This window comes from Sprattus sprattus (assembly GCF_963457725.1).
Source record: "Sprattus sprattus genome assembly, chromosome: 21".
In the NCBI taxonomy this organism is placed as follows: domain Eukaryota; kingdom Metazoa; phylum Chordata; class Actinopteri; order Clupeiformes; family Clupeidae; genus Sprattus; species Sprattus sprattus.
Genome location: NC_137919.1, coordinates 2,800,565 through 2,821,341, shown reverse-complemented (window position 1 = coordinate 2,821,341; position 20,777 = coordinate 2,800,565). Strand labels below are relative to the sequence as shown.

Below are 20,777 nucleotides of genomic sequence, written 5' to 3'. Positions count from 1 at the left end.
CAGCAACCTGCTCAAGATGAGTGCCGAGGTCAGGGTGGTGGACATCACCGGAAAAACCTCAGGTGTGTGTGTGTGTGCGTGTGTGTGTTTCTGTGTGTGTGTCTCTGTGTGTGTGTGTGTTTATGTATGTCCATGTTGATTCATCGCCCATGCTTTGATATTGCTCTCTTAGTGTGTGTGTCATTGTCATGGGTGCATAATAAACGATGTATAAATTACTATATTGCTTGTGTGTGTGTCACAGTCAGTCCCAGTGCCCAGTTGATGGAGCAGACGGCTCGGCTACAGTCCCTAAGCGATGCCCTGGACAAACTCAAGGTGAGACATGCCTTGACACACGAACATTCACACTCGCACACACACACGAACATCCACACACACACACACACACACACACACACACACACACACACACACACACACACACACACACACACACACACACACACACACATGAACATCCACACACACACACACACACACACACACACACACGAACATCCACACACACACACACACACACACACACACACACACACACACAGACTCTAAGAGGGGTATTACTTTAACAGGTATCACCAAAAGCATGAGTACTGTATGTTCCTAAAGAAGTACTTCACATTACTGGAAACAATTTCAATCATTGTGTGTATGTTATGTTCTTCACATTTGTCTCTCTCTATCGCTCTCTCACTTTCTCTCTCTCTCTTCATCATCTCTCTATTGCTCTCTCGCTCTCTCACTTTCTCTCTCTCTTCATCCTCTCTCAGGGAGAGGTGGCAGAGCATGTTGTATCCCAGCAACCAGGGGCTCGGGTACCCTCTGATTTTGCCACTTTCCCCTCCTCCCCCTTCGTCAAGGTGAGTGATGAAACGTTGAAAAAACACACACACACACACACACACACACACACACACACACACACACACACACACACACAGACACACCTCTACTCAAACATATAAGCTGTCATGTGAAGCATGGAGGCCAATTCAGTACTGGCTAGATCGGTCACATAAATAGGTTGAGGATCTTGACATGTAAAACCTTTATTGGTGCCTTCCTCCATTACATACCCCAACCAGATATCAACCCTGTCCACTGTTCTTCCTCCAGGATTAACACCCTCTCTTTCTCTTTTATGTTTATTTTGTTCTATTTTGTTCCTCTCTTTTCCTCTCTCCTCTCTTTCATCTCTACTCCCTCTGTCCCACGCTTTTTCTCTCTTCCTCTCTACCCCCTCTCTCTCTCTCTCTCTCTCTTCCTTTGTACCTCTCTCTCCTCTCTACTCCCTCTGTCTCTCTCTCTTTCTCTCTCTCTCTGTCCCTCTCTCTCTATCTCTCTCCTCTCTTTCATCTCTACTCCCTCTGTCCCACGCTTTTTCTCTCTTCCTCTCTACCCCCTCTCTCTCTCTCTCTCTCTCTTCCTTTGTACCTCTCTCTCCTCTCTACTCCCTCTGTCTCTCTCTCTTTCTCTCTCTCTCTGTCCCTCTCTCTCTATCTCTCTCCTCTCTTTCATCTCTACTCCCTCTGTCCCACGCTTTTTCTCTCTTCCTCTCTACCCCCTCTCTCTCTCTCTCTTCCTTTGTACCTCTCTCTCCTCTCTACTCCCTCTGTGTCTCTCTCTCTCTCTCTTTCTCTCTCTCTCTGTCCCTCTCTCTATCTCTCTTTCTCTCTCTCTCTCTCTCTCCCTCTCTCTCTCCCTCCCTCCCTCTCTCTCTCCCTCCCTCCCTCTCACCCTCTCTCACTCTCTCCCTCTCTCTCTCTCTTCCTCTGTAACCCCCCTCTCTCCCTCTCTCTATCTCTCTCTCCCTCCCTCACTCCCTCTCTCTCTGTCCCTCCCTCACTCCAGGCGAAGGAGGAGAGTAAGAGTGGCACGGTGCTGGTAGGGAAGGTGTTGATCCCGTGCGCTCGCGGCCAAGAGCGCACCCACAGCCTCGTCCTATCACACCAGCAGCTGCAGCAGGTGCACCGCCTCCTCATGACCTAAGTGCCGCCCCATTGGCCCACGCCTCTCATCAGCGGCAACACTCTCCTCCAATCAGAGGGCAGTATTAGACACCAACCCCCCTCCCCCCTCGCCTTCCAAAAGCGCACTCCAATCCTGACCTCCACACTACACTTCTCAACCTTCCACTCTCACCATAGACACAAATTTTCCCCCATTATTCCTGTTGACTCACTCAGGAAATGCAATGAGACAATAGCAGGTCTATGGAATCCCACTTCCAAGCCAAAGAGCTATACAGTATAGTCTTTTCCAAGTCGAGATTTTCTACACTTTTTACACCGAATACACACACTTGAACACACACGTTGTGTCGACAGGCTTTAATCAACTGGATCAGAGTTTGAACCACGTCAGATGTTAGCGTAAAGCTTTCAAAATATGTCATCTATTGCCACTCTAGGGTACCCCAAGGTGTATTTCAGTAACACAACACCACCCACAAATCTAGAAGCATCTGTTAAGTTCTCGTCAGGTTTTCTACATATGCAATTTTTTAAAGACACACACGCCATGTCCCTTCGTAGTCAAAGGCTCAGTCTTTCTCTTCTGTCTGACAGTCACTAAACGTTTTTTTAACGTTTTTTTAATGTTTCTTGTCAGCATTGCTATGAAGGGCAGATCTCTTGAGGTGAGGAGTATTGGCAGGTGGGAAAGCACTGTAGACATGAAATGCATTGCACCTACATCCATGTGTTTTTCTGAACATTTGGGAAATTATGTTTGGTATCTGTGTAGGAACAGCAGCGAGGACCAAATTGATAGACGGCTGTTTTATTTATGACAACACCGCCTGTTTTACTGTCGGTCAAAGCTCATATATGCCCAGTAGTCTCCAGGAAGTCATCACCTGGAAGCAGCCAACACTGAGGCCAGGATCTGGTCTGAATCTTGGTCTTTTCTTTAGATTTAAAACTGTAGCCTGATAGTAACATGTAGAACAAGTTACCGCTAAGGACTTAAGCACATTGCGTTTGTTTGTTTGTTTTATTATTATTATTATTATTATTCTGGGAAAACTATTAGGCTTATGTCGGCTTTCAGTAGCTCACCTTAAGACTAAGGAGTTAAGGAAAGAAAAGATGCAATAGTAGCTCTCATTCTTGTGCAAAGGTCTGTACGGCTTCTTCCTTGTTTGCTATGCTACATTGTCCGTTTTCTTTTTTGACTCTGTTTGGATGAAGAAAAATTAATAATAAAAGTATCTTGATTAAAACACACACACACACTTTGTCTAGTACTTCACTCTGCACACAAGTGGTCCACCTGTTGGCCTATTATTACCATGGAAACCTTAAAAAAAAAAGAGTCATCAAAAGATATGCTAATGTTGTATGCATTATAGTGTTATATATTATTATTAAAAAGTGTCATCAAAAGATATGCATTATGGTGCAGTATTTCACATGAGAGGACACTGCAGATGTAACACAGTGTGTTCACATTCGTTCATACGTTTGAATTTACATTCATGGGATTGGCTGAAATTGTAAGAGACATTTGATAGGATGCAGAGAATGTCCTTTCGAAAAATAATGTATTTGTGAATCAAACCACCTCTGGGGGGGGGGGTTCTAGCCTGGCCATTACCAGCCTGTGACTCCATTTCATTCCGTCTTTCAGTCTGGGCCAACCCAATGCATTTTGGTTTCCGAGATCGGCGGGTGCTTATCTTGAGGTTTAAAATCATTGGAGTTCCCTTAACCAATCAGCAACGTTTAGTAAGCATTCGGTAGATTAAACTCTTCCCAAAGCCAGTTGAGAGAAGAGCTACGACGTCCTTTCCAATCATAAAACTTACAAGAAAATACTCTTGTTCTCCTTTTAATTTTCTGATGTTCTCGAGAGTTGAGACAACTTTTCCGATAGCTTTTCGTGTCTTTTTCTCCAAGGCGAGTTTTGCGTCACAGCTCTGAACTGTTCGCTGATTGGTCCTGCAAAATTTTGAGTTCTGGAGACGATTGTCAATGGGGTTGGGCCAGACTGAGTATGAGCTTGAACTCAATTCAGGCGGAAATACGTAGGCTGGTGTCACCAGGCTAGGGGGGTTCACAAATAAATGCAGGAATGTTAACGAATGGAGAGCGGTTTGAAATTGCACCTCTGTTGGTCTGTAAATAAATACACTTTTACATTTGTGAATAAGGTGGCATTTATATGTGTGTCAGGAAATACATTTGTGAATCGCTTCACATTTATTTGTGAATCACAAAATGAAATAGTTTCATGGTGGGTCACTAAAGCTAACCAAAGAAGTGGTATCAAAGAAATGCTTTTCATTTAAAACTCCATTTAGGCCTGGTTTCTTAGATACATTTCTTTGATCTCCTTAGCAAATTACACGATAAACACACGCATACATACATACTATGTAAACTGCAGTCTAGTTCACTCCAGTCCCCTTGGTGGCGCTACTAGATCAATAGCGGTTATACATTTACGTCAAATCCTCTGCCTCGTTAGACGAAACCCGTCGTCTGTTAGCTGTTTTTTCGCGTGTTTGTGACTTTCTTCTTGCTGTCTGTAATTTATATCCGTTCATATCAAACTGCCAAAGAAGTCGAGCTGCCAGTAAGCGCTACCTGTCTTTCGCTAACCCTTGCCAGCTGGTTAGTGTGTCCTCCTTGCCGCTCTGTTAACGCAAAGTAGGACTCGTGGTCCAACATTAGGTAGCCAACTACAAGCAAAAATAAGGCTGTTGTGAACATCATAAGAAGAGAGGTCTGTTGGTACGACGCTGGACGACGTTTCAACCACAGGTAACCGGACCTTTCATACTAGTAATAGGACTGTATGCCTGTAACTAATATAAGGGGTCTCGAGTCTCTTCTGAGTGGAACAGTAGCAATTATAGGGTAAGGTAGTGTCGGTGTATTCGCCCAGTCAAAGGTGGTCTTGTTTTCTAGTCCGGTAGACTGCTAATGAATTTGAATGATTGGGGTCAGCTACTGGTGTGAACTGTGGTATGGACATGGCTCACCCACATACCGACGTAGCCTGTAACACATTCCGTCATTGCCACGGTCACTGTGCCTTCCATCTGCTGGTAGACGATGCAAAATACTGATGTGAGTTCTGTAGCGTCAACCTGACACATTGTGAGACGGAATACATGTATTGTTCTTCAACTGGTCCCCACTATATTTACTTCAGTTAGTGTATTCCTTGACCAGCTACTAGTCTACTAGTTTTTTGTTTTTTTTTACTATGCTTTCCTTCCGCTGATGTATTGTTAATTACATCTCATGTCTCATACAGTTCTGTTCTTCGCTGCGTGCCCCTGACCACTCCGCCACCTGAAAAGATGGCAGAGCCTCGCAGCCCAGCTCCGGTACCCCAAACCCCCGTCGGCATTCCCTCGGAAGGATCCATGGCGGTTGAGATGGACCCCGTGGAATATACCCTCCGCAAACGCCTGCCTCGGAAGCTGCCAAAGCGGCGCAATGACGTGTACGTCAACATGAAGACGGACTTCAAAGCACAGCTCGCCCGATGCCAGAAGCTGCTGGATGGCGGTGGCACCGGTGGCCACCGGGAGATCTGCATTCACGGACTCGGTCTGGCCATCAACCGGGCCATCAACATCGCGCTGCAGCTCCAGGCGAGCAGTCAGTGGACGCTGCAGATCGCCGCAAACACTTCCACCGTCGAGCTGGTCGATGACCTGGAGCCAGAGGACCCGGACGAAGCCGGCGAGCCCCTCACGCGTACTCGGAACAATTCGGCCATCCACATTAAAGTCTTCTACCCAGACCCTCAGGGATAAGTGCCGCCGTTAGAAGTCAACTGGTCTACTGCAGCAACTGTGCTAAACGCAGTGCATTGCTCCCTAGTAACATTAACATTCATTCATCAAACAACTTTGAACACAACCATGAACATCCTTGAACATTTGCATGCGTTAAACCATATGTACACTGTGATGAGAGCGAGTCGCCTTCTGTATTTTTTGTTTTTAACATTTGAAAAGTATTATATGGATTGACAGAAGCCTAGTGTTTTGAGGACCACATCAATTGCTCTGACATCATCCAGGTCGTTTTGTCTGCAAGGATAATGCCACAGTAACTGATTCAACAGCTGTTGCTGTGCTCATGGTTGGTTCTCTGAAAGGAAAAGGTCATAAGCTCAGTTGTCATGACCAACTGGAGAAATCTTTTGTTTAAACTCAGAAGTCATGAACCCATCAGGATTATTAAGGTTGTATGTGACTGCAAATATGTTTTTTTTTTTTTTATGTTTTTTTATTTTATTTTGAAGAGCCATAATTTGACGTCAACACACAGTGGTGTTGAGCAAGGCTGTTGGTGAAAATGTGTTTGTGACTATATCCTCCTTTAATGTTAATTAATTTAATTACATTTTATATGCAGACTTTTGTGTGATGTACTTTTTGAGGTGGATGAATTTGAAATATATACATGATCTATGAACAATATAAATGTGTGCACCTAATTTACCCTCACTGATGACGAGGTGGGCAGGTTAAAGCTACAGTCTGAGATTCTGGTGAAAAGTTGTTGATGTTTGAGGTCAGCAGCCGATCAAATGACAGCCCTCCTCTCCGTGCTCCTGAAGCAACGTGTTGATAAGCTGGAATAGTGTATGGTTCGCTCCAACTAAGGCGCCTGTAACTCTAAGTGGTCTGATATAGTATAGTGTGTCCACAAGGTGCCAGTGTGAACCTGTGCCATCAGAAACACCGGCTGCGGTCGAACCGTCTTTTTTTTGCCTAGGAAGGTTCCAAAAGTGAGTGGAATGAACCGAAAGTGGCAGCCATAATGAAAGCTTGTCAACTTCTGTAAATGCTAAGTGAAGGTGCTTCAGTGTTTCCTTCTTCACCTTTAGCGTAGGGTACACTGGACCATCCTTTACAAAAGGAAAGGAGGTAAAGCTGTCCCATCATTCCAGAAGTTTCTGGACTGTTCAATGGTGGACCTGCGCCTGATCAGGCGTCTCTGGGTCCGTGGGAGCAGGTGCTTTGAGGTTGACCCCTGATCAGGGGTCGCTGGGTCCGCTGGTGCTTTGAGGCTGACCCCTAACTGAGCGTTTTCTCACAACCCCTCAAAAAGAACAACATGAAGCACTTATCACACACAAAAATGTCCTCTGCGTGTTTTCAGGAGTCTTTTTTTATCTAAGAATAATATTTTTCTTTTAAATACCAAATTGGCATGGTGATTTAGGGAGCAAACAACACTACAAACAGGAAATGACATTTACAAACTTCCTTCCCAAATATTTGCTGGGTGACTGATGGCCACTTAAAAAACAATAATAATAACAACAACAAGGAAAAAACAAAGAACCACACAGTAAAAATTAACAGTGCAAACAAAACCGTCTTCACACACAAGCATAAACAAACGACAAAACACATTCGTCCTTGTTAATGAACCAAACATTCCTAAGCTAAAACCCTCGGAAGACTGTGAGAAAGAGGGGGATTCAAGACTAATTCTAAAACTACTCGTGTGAGAGTAAGGATGTGCAATCAGTATTTATTCTGGCCCCGGTGCTATCTGCGTCAAGCGGTGTCATAGCTTTCCCGCATGCCTGAGGCAGCCGTGTCGACCGATAACTGACGAAGGGGGTTAGCTCTTCTCACGTAGACCCTCCATGCTTTCCATCACAGTATCTCTGGCTCTCCCTTTCTCTCTCACACACACACACACATTCACTTTGTGCTCCACACATTCCTCTCACACACACATACACACACACACACATTCACTCTGTGCTGCACACACTCCTCTCACACACACACACACACATTCACTTTGTGCTTCACACATTCCTCTCACACAACACACACACACACACATTCACTCTGTGCTGCACACACTCCTCTCACACACACACACACACACATTCACTTTGTGCTTCACACATTCCTCTCACACAAACACACACACACACACACATTCACTCTGTGCTGCACACACTCCTCTCACACACACACACACACACATTCACTCGGTGCTACACATGCCTCTCACACACATTTTCCACGTGTCTCTCTCTTCCTCTCACACTCTCCTGAACTCTCTCTTGTCCTCCTTCACCCGAGGTGACCTCCCGTTGCCTTTTCAACATCTGTCGTCAGCGCTGAGTTCCCGAGATGACACACACTTAAAGTTCTGCTGTCTTACACACTCACTCCAGGTACGTAGCAGCGTAGTGACATCATACACATCTACCAGAGCACACAAAGCGCCCTGGTTTATACTACACGAGAAAGGCATTGAGCATTAAGCCCTTTCTATATTCATGACTATTAGAAACATACATCTGTATAAATAACATAATAACAGTTAACAACAGCAGTCAATGAAGTACAATTCATTTAACATCCAAACTGAAGTAACAGTACAGAGTGGGTGGGGTTTGATTGGCAGTCCATCTTCCCAGCTGGGGATTGGCTGGCTGTCTCTGATTGGCAGTCCATCTTCCCAGCTGGGGATTGGCTGGCTGTCTCTGATTGGCAGTCCATCTTCCCAGCTGGGGATTGGCTGGCTGTCTCTGATTGGCAGTCCATCTTCCCAGCTGGGGATTGGCTGGCTGTCTCTGATTGACGAAGGTACGGGTTAAACAGTGCATTCCAGTATACAGTGTATATGATGGACGGTGCATGGAGCAGGGAGGGCTTGTGGCAATGGATGGCTGGCTGGTGGGCCTGGCAAATGAACATATCTGCCCATAAGAGAAATCTCACACAGAGATCAAGTATTCCTACTTCTCCTCCCTTCCTGTTTTCCCTCTGATGGTATTGGAGTGGACCAGTCCAGGACGGCCCTCCCTCCATTGTGACCTCCGTGCCCTCGACCACTTCATAAAGAAGGCACAAGGCAGAGGCCTCCATGGTGAGACACACACACACACACACACACATACACACACACGCACGCAGTGCGTAAAGTCTTTCCACGCCATACAGAGAGACACATGCCCCGTCCCGTGGTTAAAAAAAGTCTGTCCATGTCTCTGAGCAGACAAAAGCGCCCTGAGTCCTGTCCAACCAGCAACCTCCCTGGTCCCACGTACCACCCCCTTGACACAGGCTGCTCCAATCAGCTTGGCCCTGGTCCACGCTGGCACCCAATCAGCTGACGGCTTGTTGGCAGACTGGCGCATGGGATATCAGGAGGCGGACCTTCCCTCGCAGGAAGTTGAAGTGGACCTGGAAGAGTGTAGAGGCCGAAGATACACGCCACGTGTCCTGGGGGGGTGAGCCAGCTCCTGTGGGGGTGTACTCCTGTAGAAATGACATAATAACAGTTAACAACAGCAGTCAATGAGGTACATTTAACATCGTATGCATCGTATGCCTTGGATGCCTGAAGCCAGCTCCTGTGGGGGTGTACTCCTGTAGAAATAACATAATAACAGCAGTCAATGATGTTCATTTAACATCGTATGCATCGTATGCCTTGGATGCCTGAAGCCAGCTCCTGTGGGGGTGTACTCCTGTAGAAATAACATAATAACAGTTAACAACAGCAGTCAATTAAGCAATATAGCACGAGTGGGAGTGGGGGAGGTAAGGGATAATCCCACGGGTGGTGTTTGGCCGTAGCCACCGAGGCCGCAGATTTATACATCTGCATAAATAACATAATAACAGTTAACAACAGCAGTCAATGAAGTACAATTCATTTAACATCGTATGCATCGTATGCCTTGGGGTGCCTGTTTCTAATGTTTTACTGTTTATTGACAATTTCAGGAGTAGTCTTCAAACAAAAGGCATTGCAGAGCTATAGACTATTGATCTGCACTCTAAATAGCAGCTGGTTAGCTTAGCACAGCATGCATGTAATAAATGAGCATGCATTTACTGCCTACATGGGTGGATACATTACATAAGCTTTCTCTGGAACACTAAAGCCAGGAAAGAATTATGTGTCTGTGTCTGTGTCTGTGTCTGTGTCTGTGTCTGTGTCTGTGTCTGTGTCTGTGTCTGTGTCTGTGACTGTGTCTGTGTCTGTGTCTGTGTCTCCCACTCTCTCGTTCCCTCTCAAACACACATGCGCTCACACGCACACATATACACAGAGTTTATAAAACAATCTAAAATTGCAAAAACACATATTTGAGCTGAGGCACTATTCCAGACTGAGTGCCGCTGGCCTGTTAGTGTGTGTGTGTGTGTGGGTGTGGTGTGTGTGTGTGTGTGTGTGTGTGTGTGTGTGTGTGTGTGTGTGTGTGGGTGTGTGTGTGTGTGGGTGTGTGTGTGTCTGGCAAAGGAATAAAGCTGAGTTTATTCTGGAGGGCATGTTTGTCTGCTGATTGCCCCAGCTAACCCTGCTAAAATCAGAACACACACACACACACACACACACACACACAGGTATTTACAGGTATTGCACTGCATTTCTGGAGTTGAGACTTTCCAAGAATTTGCTGTGTGTGCGTTTCGTGCATGCATCTGTGTGTGTGTTTATGTGGGCGTATACTTGTGTGTGTGTGCGGGTGAGAGGTGTTTGTGCATAGGCGTACATGTGTATGAGTTACGTGCATCTAAGTGTTCTTTTAGAATGAGAAGAATTAGACCCGAAGTTGTGCCCTTTTTTATTTTTTTTTAAAGATTTATTTTTGGGCTTTTTATGCATTTAATCAGACAGGACAGTAGAGAGAGACAGAAAGCAAGCTGGAGAGATATCGGGAGAGGGATTGGGAAATGGCCGCGAGCTGGACTTGAACCCAGGTCCCCATGGGCATTCCGACCCATTCATGGCTCCCCCCCTGCAGACTGTACCTAAAACCAGCACACACTAGGACCCAGCAGCACTCACCGGGAAGCTGAGACTTCGCAGCACCTGTCCGATGCTGATGATGTTGCCCAGGCTGTTGTCTATGTGGGAGTGTAGCGCCGCGTTGCTGATGGAGGCTTTCAGAGACTGCAGGGCTTGAGACAACAGCCACAGGCCTGACTGCACCTCCTGGGCCTGCTGCTGTGACTACACACATACACACACACACACACACACACACACACACACACACACACACACACACATGCATTCAAACATGCATTCACACACACACACACACACACACACACACACACACACACACACACACACACACACACACACACACATGCATTCAAACATGCATTCACACACACACACACACACACACACACACACACATGCATTCACACATACACAAACACACACACACACACACACACACACACAGGGACACATGCATTCACACAAACACATGCACTCACACACACACACACACACACACATGCATACACACAATGGGTACAAAATTCAGCACTTATTCAAGTAGCAAGACAGTTCACACACTCCTTTGCCTTTAAATTGAATTGAATTGAACCGAAGTGAATTGAACTGAATCAAATTGAACTGAAGTGAATTGAACTGAATCAAATTGAACTGAAGTGAATTGAACTGAATCAAATTGAACTGAAGTGAATTGAGTGTTGATAATACAGAAGCCAAGTCGCAGGTCCCTACTTACATCCTTCTTCCTCCAGGCGCTGTAGTCGACACTGGGCTGAGGCACCGCCAGGGGCACGGAGAGGAGGCACTCTTCCTTGCAGCTCCTCTACAGAAAGCAGGGGGGCAGTTTGGGGTAGTTAGGTAATGTTAGGTTGTGGGTGTGAGAGTGCAGATTGCATTTTACTAAATCGGCCTCCTTTGTCACTCTCTCTCGTTGTGAGAACGTGTGTGTGTGTGCTTGCGTGCGTGAGTGCGTGAGTGCGTGTGTGCGTGTGTGTGTGTGTGTGTGAGTGTGTGTGTGTGTGTGTGTGTGTGTGTGTGTGTGTGTGCATGCGTGCATGCGTGTGTGTGTGTATGTGAGTGTGTGTGTGTGTGGGTTTGTGTCTGTGTGTGTGCGTGCGTGTGTGTGTGTGTGTTCGTGAGTGTGTTCTTGTGTGTGTGTGTGTTCGTGCGTGCGTGTGTTTGTGCATGCATGTGTTGGTGTGTATGTGAGTGTGTGTGTGTGTGTGTGTGTGTGTGTGTGCATGTGTGCGTGCGCGTGTGTGTGTGTTCGTGCGTGTGTGTGTGTGTGTTCGTGTGTGTGTTCTTGTGTGTGTGTGTGTGAGTGCGTGCGTGCGTGCATGCGTGTGTGTGTGCGTGCGTGCATGCGTGTGTGTGTGTGTGTGTGTGTGTGTGTGTGTGAGTGTGTGCGTGCGTGCGTGCGTGTGTTTGGCGTGTGTTTGTGTGTGTGTGTGTGTGTCTCACCATGGCGGCCTCAGCCTCTTGTGCCTTCTTGATGAAGTGGTCGAGGGCACGGAGGTCACAGATGGGCCACAGAGGAGAGGGCAGTCCTGGACTGGTCCACTCCAATACCATCAGCAGCACGGTAAACAGTCCTGAGAGACACAGAGGGATGGAGAGAGAGAGGGATGGAGAGAGAGAGAGGGATAGAGAGAGAGAGGGATGGAGAGAGAGAGAGGGATGGAGAGGGAGAGAGGGATGGAGAGAGAGAGAGGGATGGAGAGGGAGAGAGGGATAGAGAGGCAGAGACAGTAACAGAGAGAGAGGGATGGAGAGAGAGAGGGATGGAGAGGAAGAGAGGGATGGAGAGAGAGAGAGGGATAGAGAGGCAGAGACAGTAACAGAGAGAGAGGGATGGAGAGAGAGAGAGGGATGGAGAGGAAGAGAGGGATGGAGAGGAAGAGAGGGATGGAGAGGAAGAGAGGGATAGAGGAAGAGAGGGATGGAGAGGAAGAGAGGGATAGAGGGAGAGAGAAAGAGAGATGGATAGAGAGGCAGAGACAGTAACAGAGAGAGAGGGGAAAACAGGAAGAAGGGAGAGAGTGAGAAAAAGAGAGATATAGAGGAAGGACAGAAAGCAGAGTGGAAAAGAGTATAAGAATAAGTTAAAGAAGTGGAGATAACTACTTTCCAGTGTGACACAATGATACAAGGACAATTCACAATGATCTGGTGTAGGAAACCGCAACAGACCGCACGCATTAATGTCTCACACAAAATAAGCATTAAAACTTTAAAAGCAGCCTATTGTTGAAATATTGTTAGACTATAGATGATGTAATGAGGGTGTTTTAGAATTCGAGGTTAAAATATAACTACTTGACACATGACATTTCACTTATAAACTCATTCACTCTTTTTGAAGAAGTATTGATTTTTCCTCGATCCATGGTACGCAGGTGAAAGTTCTCATGTATTACCCAGCAGTAGGGCATATGTGCTAATCTGATGCAGAACAGCCTGATTTATAAAGAGACAGTAACGACAGCTTTTGCCTAAAAATAGAGAGCCGGCTAGCTAACAACCAACTAGCTAAGAGCCAACAGACTTGTATTGCAAAAACAGCCCAGTTGGCTCAGTCCGAGCGCTGGTATTCTAGCAATATATTTCATGACATGCTGTCAACTAATGTGATTGACAGGTAGGTTTATCTCGCCTTCATGTGAGAATGTTATTAAAAACTGCTAACCTTCACTCTCACACCTTGAAAAGCACACACCTTGGTAAAACCTTTAAGAAATCTTGCTCTAAATATACATTTATAAAAATATGGCCCTGGCAATATATATATGTCAGTAACAGAATTGCAGTAAAGTAACAGTGCAATTTGCCTTTTCCACCTTAACTTTACCACCTTAATACCTAAGTACATATTAAAAATAGACTACCAAAGTGATAATAAGACATTTCCCAGCAGTGGAAACCTCTGGTCTTATGGAACTATGGAAAGAGCACTGACTTCAGAACACGCAAGTTTGTCTTTAAATCCCTGAAGAACATGTCTTTAAGGAATGACGTTGCAACGAGGAGCGGTCTCCATAGCCAGTGGGCTAAGAGGAAGCTATCTGATTTGACCTAATCCCAAAATAATCCATACTGCATACAAAACAGGTAATGACACAACATCCCCACCCATTATCAGAGATCCTGTAGACTGATGTCTGAGGAGTCAATAGTAAGCCTTTAAAAGGCAGATTCCAGAGCAGTAGGACTGCCGTGTCTTACCAGTAATATGTGGCCAAGCACAGAAGCAAAGCACCACCACTACTACAGGGCCCGTGCCAGCCCCTCTGACCTTGTCATCCTGACCTCTGCTCTTTACAATACCCACTGCATACAAAACACATGAGGCCATAACATTGGGAGTCGCGATAAGAGATCGCTGGAGTCTGATGTCTTCGCAGCACCCTGTAGCATCCCTCTGTCGGGCAGCCACCACGTCACTGTCATCTCTGCTCTCTCATCACTGGCTTATTTCACTCTAGCTGATGATACTCACTGATATCTTATCTGCACATCCAAATACCACACCATCACACATACACGCACACACACACACACATACACACACACACACACACACACACACACACACACACACAAACAGTATATAGTTCACCTGGTAATCTTATCTGCACATCCAAATACCACCCACAGAGTTGCTCAGGGGGGAACAGAAAATATTTTTTTTCTACATCCCATGATTAATCTCAATTTACCTGACCCATATCCATCCTGTCTGTCTCAAACCGTCCTCGTCTTCACCACCATCACACACACACGTGACACACGCACACACAGTATATAATTTCTGTGTTTTATTCCTAAACAGTTAATTGATGAAAAATGCAATAGATCAGTGCTTAGGACCCTGACAAGTTAGCATGTTCCCCTACGTGGAGAATAGATCTACTGATGAAGAACACCATCATTTAGAGAGAGTGCAGGCCTATCCAACATTAATAACCTGAGTAGAAATAGTTAGGAGTAGCACTTCACTGCATGGCAGCAGACACATCCACATCAATGCTTTTCTCTCGGATGTTTTTGTACTGTTTTTGAATTGTACTTGTATCATTGTTTCACACTGGAAAGTAGTCATCGCCACTTCTTTCACTTCTTCCTATACTCTTTTCCACTCTACTTGCTGTGGTTTCTCTATCACTTTTTTTTCCCTCACTTCATCCATGTGAGGTGCCAGGCTCTGTCACTGTCACTGTCACTGTCACTGTCACTGTCACTGCCACTGTCACTGTCACTGTTACTGCCACTGCCACTGCCACTGCCACTGTCACACTGTCACTGCCACTGTAACTGTCACTGCCACTGTCACTGCCACTGTCACTGCCACTGCCACACTGTCACTGTCACTGTCACTGCCACTGTCACTGTCACTGTCACTGTCACTGTCACTGTCACTGTCACTGCCACTGCCACACTGTCACTGCCACTGTCACTGTCACTGCCACTGTCACACTGTCACTGCCACTGCCAATGTCACTGTCACTGTCACTGTAACTGCCACTGCCACTGTCACTGCCACTGAGGCGTATCTAGCGCCTAGTCCAGTGTTTCTTACTCCACTTACTCAGCTGACCGGATGATTGATGATCATGATTACGATTTCATGATCATATCTGTTGATTACATTCCTACATGTCCAGTAAGAACAACCAGATTGACCCGGAATTTCAACAATGAGTTTCAAATGAGTTTTTTAGGTCCTATGATTCTGATGTTGACATTGCTAAGACATTCTATGCATTGATATCGGCATTGTGTACTATCAAAATGAAAAAGAAAACAATACCTATCAACCAATAAAAATAATTTGCAAAAAAAAAAAAAAAGATTGTGCAAAGCGAACAGCTGCATGGTACATAACCATGCTAGTAGTTCCAAAGCAAACAGCTGTATGGTACATAACCATGCTAGTAGTTCCAAAGGCTCAACACCAGTTATCTGCTGATGTCTGATCCCTCAAATAATAACAGCAGTCTGACACACAAGTGCTTACAAGAGTGTGGTGCCTTGATTTAATGTAACTAGACCTTAAGGAGAGTCATCTCTCCAGATCACATTTCTGTGCCAATACCTTGACCTTGGTGGACAAGAAAGGGGTCAGGGTTATCAGGCTAGACGGACTTCAACCCAAAATAATTCACGGTTGCATACAAAACAGATAACCCCAAACGCCGTCGTCTGACTGCCAGGGATGCTGAAGTCTTGTCTCCAACTTTTCACATTCCTCTCTCGGCCTGCCTGTATCTCCACAGCGGTCTTCTCTACCGCTGATCTTTGAGGAGGAGCGCAGTCCTGTGAGGATTAGCCCTGAACTTGGCCTGACCTTTAGGCAAAATAACGTCTGCTGCATACAAAACACTCCGGCTCTCTGAACATCTCGACATCATCAGACGTGAGGAGTCTCACACAGTTGCTGTTTCATGCCTCTGGAACTTCAGCACACAGGGATGGCCCTCAGACATATCAGAGCATGTGACCATGTGACGAGGGATCATTGACGTCAGTCCCCCATAGGCCGGGCCACAATAAGACAAAAAGTCTTTTATATACGTACGTACTTTTGTACTATCTACACAAAATACCAACCTTAATCTAGCTTTTGTAACCCAGACAAGAGTGGTTACATGAACTGAATTATTAAAAAAATAGAATTGAATAGAAGTCTGTGAGATGTTTAGAAAGCCATCAGTAGTGATTAGAGGCACAGAACATTTTAACTTCAAATTTCAATATTTTTCTTATACTTCAAGACAGTCTAAAAACGTGCTTTCATGCTCAAACCATTTATGTAAAGGCACTTTGTAACCCTGTTACCATCACCTCTCGGGTAGTTTCTCTGCTGTAAACAATCCAGTTAGCACTAAGAATGCATTTTGTAAGCTAATGGTCAACTGCTAAACACGCTGTTGCGGAAAATGCATCAGACATCTAACATGCATTTTCAAGCAACAATGTTCTTTTTGGTGGATTTAACTGTTTCATTACTTTTGGTCAATGCTCTCATGTGAGAACCTGTTTCGTTCATGCAGTTGGTAGTGGAGTCACGCAGGCTCCAGTCACGCAGGCTCCAGAGCCGTCCGGGTGTATGAGAGTCACGTAGGCCATGGTACTGCCAGGCTGAATGTTACCAAGCGCACGTCCTCTCCTGAGTCCTTTCCAAGAATGGCACTTAAGCCTAATCCTGCCACTCTCACACCTTCATCACTGCAGAAACCAGGCAACACTTTACATTTACATTTAGTCATTTAGCAGACGCTTTTATCCAAAGCGACTTACACGTTTTTATACATATTACATCTACACTGATGGCACACTGCTCATCAGGAGCTATTAGGGGTTCAGTGCCTTGCTCAAGGACGCTTCGACAGTGGGAATCGAACTAGCAACCTTCTGATTACTAAACAACTTCTCTACCTCCTGTACCCTGGGTCATAAGACCGACATAGCCATTGCATAAACACTTCAGACGTCATACACTCTCATAAGGAGTTCAGTGTCATGTGACCATAATCAGTTATTGTCATAACAGTGTGGTGCTATGACAGGTAAGTAGCATGTGGATGCTAAAATTCCATGGGAATGGTAACCATGGTAATGTAATGGTTACATGAAGCTGACGATTCACTGGTCAGCAACAGATATGTCAACAACTTATCACAGGATGGGAAAACTGTCATTGCATGTTCATGTTCACTGGCATACAGTTTCTCACATGCCAACCTCCTCTTAGCTGTATTAACCAGCGGGCAAATGGACGGCTGCAGCTCAAGCAGGAGAGGCGGGTGAGGGGGTGTTGCGTTGGCCCAGGGGCAGCCACGTGCCTCAGGTCCATGAGCCAGGGGGTCCGGGCCAAAGTTAACAGTGACTGACCAACCAGGAGCCAATGCTCCATGCCAACATCTCACCTCTGCTTTTGCCCCTGGATGTGGGCCAAATGCCCCGACACCTTATTGATTATCACTCGACGGGGGCTTTTTCCAAGTATGTCTAGAAAGGTAGTACCTCTGTCCAAACAAAGACAGAGTGTGATAAAATGCCATTTTCACTGTTTCTGGCAAGGAGCTACATATGAGTTAACACAAAAGCACTTTCTCACACTCGCTCACCCATGTCCACATACACACACATACACAAGCAACACCCAGGACTAACTCTTCTTTATCTGTTCCTTCGTCATAGCTCAGCATTCCACTCATTCTGAAGTGACATCACATCCTGCATGGGAACTTACATCTCATTTCCCTGAAACAGAGTCATCTTTGGACTTTCCTAGCCTTCTGTACTGTTAACTGCATAGTCAATGGCTGGAAAATTATGCAAAAAAAAAAAATGCATTGTCAGCACACCATTTTGGACTGACTCAGCAAATAGAAGTATTACTCCGTCCTGCACTTTTTTTTGGAGGGGGTGGAAATGCGGAGTCACGGTTAGTCTGCTCTGTAAATGCAAACTGGCGCACATCACACACGAGGACAGGATATCTCGTACAGTGCTGTGGTATGACTCACTCTAAGGTCACACTAGGATGATCTGAGGGAATTTGACAGTTGAGCCTCCTAGCTAACCAACGTCTCTCGTGCACTCAATGAATGAGTTAAACCGTTACCTCGGGCCAGAAACTCAAGCGTCAAATAGTTTTTATGCCATATGGATTAGATTTCTCTTTAAATTCAAACTCTCATATATATATATTCTGAGATTTAAATAGAATGCTCATTGTCAACTGCCGAGAGCAAGTGACGAACTAGCGGTGGAGGCAGTGCTGCAGTTCTAGTGGGCTATCCTAGAATGAACCCATATGCCGATAACGCTCAGAGTGGGATAGTGCGTAAAGTGCACCTCGTGGCTGGAGAAGACGCGCCTTCAACTGTACTGATAAACCCTGCATACTGACGCATAGTATGCTGTCTTTAGGTTACTTGATATCAAGCATTTAGAAAGTATAGACACATCTAGTGAGTGCGTAAAATGATCAATGATTTGTAATACTCAAACTTCTCATTGAGAAACATAGCAAGTGGTAAATGTAGCTTTTAACAATCAGTTAAATTTAGATGTGTAGAAATATTACACCCACCCAAAGTCCAAATGCATGATAAACCAAAGTAGCAGTTTACCAAACTAGGAATAATAGCACTGTAAAAATAATAATGTAGCCTACATGAATGTACCCTCAAAACTATTTGAAAAGTACAGTGTTAGCAACAACAATTGTCTGGTAATAGGTAGTAGGACTTACCAAAACTGCGAAACATTCGAAAACGAACGCGACATCTTTTAAAAACATGACAGAAAACATGTTGACTTTTTAATGATAGATCTTGATGCGAAAGAGTTTAGGTGCATCCAATCTGTCTGCATCCAATCCCATGATTCGCTCTCCCCTGGCGCGCGTAAACTAGAGTTCATCCTCAGTTCCTGGGAGCTACAGTTATCACCAGAGTAGCGAACTATTGAGCTTTACATCACACTTCTTGGCAAGCCTCAAAACCACTATTTACCTCCACTCAAACTAAGTGATAAGACGATGAAGCTGATAGCGACACCGACACGCGTCCCTGCGCCATTAATCGTCCGATAACCTGGTTGGAGAATCAACACACTAAAGTCATCTGAGGGTAAAGAAGGACAGTCGTACGCGTCAGGTGAAACATACGGCGGTGACGGATTTACTCACTGGGTATCTCCATAACCGAATCCGCATAGTCCCTCAGTGGCGTCTCTCCGATTCACCCATTGGCCCCGTCTATGTCCATTAATTGCAACCGAAGCTCTTTTATGGATTTGTCACCGGTTTGCACTTATCCGGTAGGTGTTTCTTTTATTTTTTTCACCGATGATGAAAATAAAATCTCATTGTCTTGAGGGGATTATCCGGGCTGCTTCCTTGTTATTCTTTCATTGTCATCAAAATAATATCTGTTTTCAAACAAGAGCCACTGCATGTAAATAACGGCTTTAAAAAGCTTGTGACTTCCTTCCAAGTGTTTTCTATAAGTGATCCCCCTCAATTGACTTATCTGTGCTATTTGGCTCTGGCGCTGTCAATTTCTAAAACAAGCCCATCCAAATATTTGCGGTGTTAATTAAAACAAACAAAAAAGGGTTCCAAGAAGCAGATTCTAAAGATTTCAATGAGTCTCTTGAGTTTTTACTACTTTGATGGCGCAGTAGACCCCCACCCTCTTTTTGGACGCGAGTTGACAGGTTGCTTGGAGGCAGGGGGTCTGTTGATACAGAGTGGGACAGAGGCGGCAGTCTTGCTCCTCCAGCATCCCATGAGACACTCTAGACTCGCAGACTCGACCCTTGGCTCTCAACACACATAGTTAAGCGCCGGATAGAGGTTCTGGGTTCTGCGACACTTATACTGTAAAGATGAACACGCTTAAAGCGCAGGGTTTCATGCTATGGATTATTGGCACGTCTGCATAACCTACCACCAACTAGGTGTCACTTCTCAAAAGTACTTCCTGTAAAGTATCTTCTTATGTTGTCCCATGAAACAACATAATTCCATTTGTGGTGGCTTAGTGGGATAGGGATATGATGTCTAAAAACATAATCAGATGAAATCAAAACTAAGCAACCGACGCTTAAATACTTTTCGGAATTACACAGAGACAGGACACATGACGCACACACCGAAATGCAGGAAATCTCGACTGATTTCACAAACAGGGTAGTAGGCCGACGTCAGAGAGTTGATGACAGACCAGGATTGCTAATTGGGAAAGGAAGGCAGCGAAAGAATCTGCCAGACACGTCTTTGAATCATGATATCCACATCTCTGAGAAGGTGACCTTAAACATATTTACCTTTTTACGATTCATTATTATTATTTTAGTCAAACAAACAAAACGTCACACTGTCAAAAGCTGTGGGCTCAGCACAATGTCAGTGAACATAGTTGAGGTGTGTGGAGATGGAGTCAGTGCTAATTTGTATAGTAGCCTACAAGCCCTTGTTTTGTAACCATGGCACAAAAA

At 45.2% G+C, this 20,777-nt stretch overlaps 3 protein-coding genes across 6 annotated transcripts in view; 2 read left to right on the top strand and 1 right to left on the bottom strand.

The window, feature by feature from the left end:
- LOC308382289 (dynactin subunit 1-like) overlaps positions 1-3,205 on the top strand; it is a 28,737-nt gene extending 25,532 nt beyond the window's left edge. For 3 of the 4 annotated variants that reach the window (XM_080860003.1, XM_080860002.1, XM_080860001.1), the window contains 4 exons: positions 1-62; positions 245-318; positions 771-860; positions 1,852-3,205. The exon at positions 1-62 is cut by the window's left edge and continues 131 nt beyond it. In XM_080860003.1, the coding sequence (XP_080716129.1) occupies positions 1-62; positions 245-318; positions 771-860; positions 1,852-1,989 (364 nt within the window). In that variant the 3' untranslated portion in view covers positions 1,990-3,205. The remainder of the gene's footprint in view (positions 63-244; positions 319-770; positions 861-1,851) is intronic. The other variant, XM_080860004.1, reaches the window with a different exon arrangement.
- A 1,335-nt stretch (positions 3,206-4,540) lies between these two features.
- On the top strand, positions 4,541-6,337 carry pop7 (POP7 homolog, ribonuclease P/MRP subunit). Its single transcript, XM_080860179.1, has 2 exons — positions 4,541-4,766; positions 5,266-6,337. The coding sequence occupies exon 2, from the start codon at positions 5,312-5,314 to the stop codon at positions 5,771-5,773; it is 462 nt and encodes a 153-aa protein (XP_080716305.1). The 5' UTR covers positions 4,541-4,766; positions 5,266-5,311; the 3' UTR covers positions 5,774-6,337.
- Positions 6,338-9,109: 2,772 nt separating this feature from the next.
- Positions 9,110-19,492, bottom strand: epoa (erythropoietin a; the record flags this gene model as incomplete). Its single annotated transcript, XM_080859947.1, has 5 exons — positions 19,465-19,492; positions 12,228-12,358; positions 11,503-11,589; positions 10,803-10,967; positions 9,110-9,262 (listed from the first exon to the last, which is right to left on the bottom strand). Exons 1-5 carry the CDS (start codon positions 19,475-19,477, stop codon positions 9,110-9,112), a joined length of 549 nt encoding a protein of 182 aa, XP_080716073.1. The 5' UTR covers positions 19,478-19,492.
- Between the last annotated feature and the right edge of the window lie 1,285 nt (positions 19,493-20,777).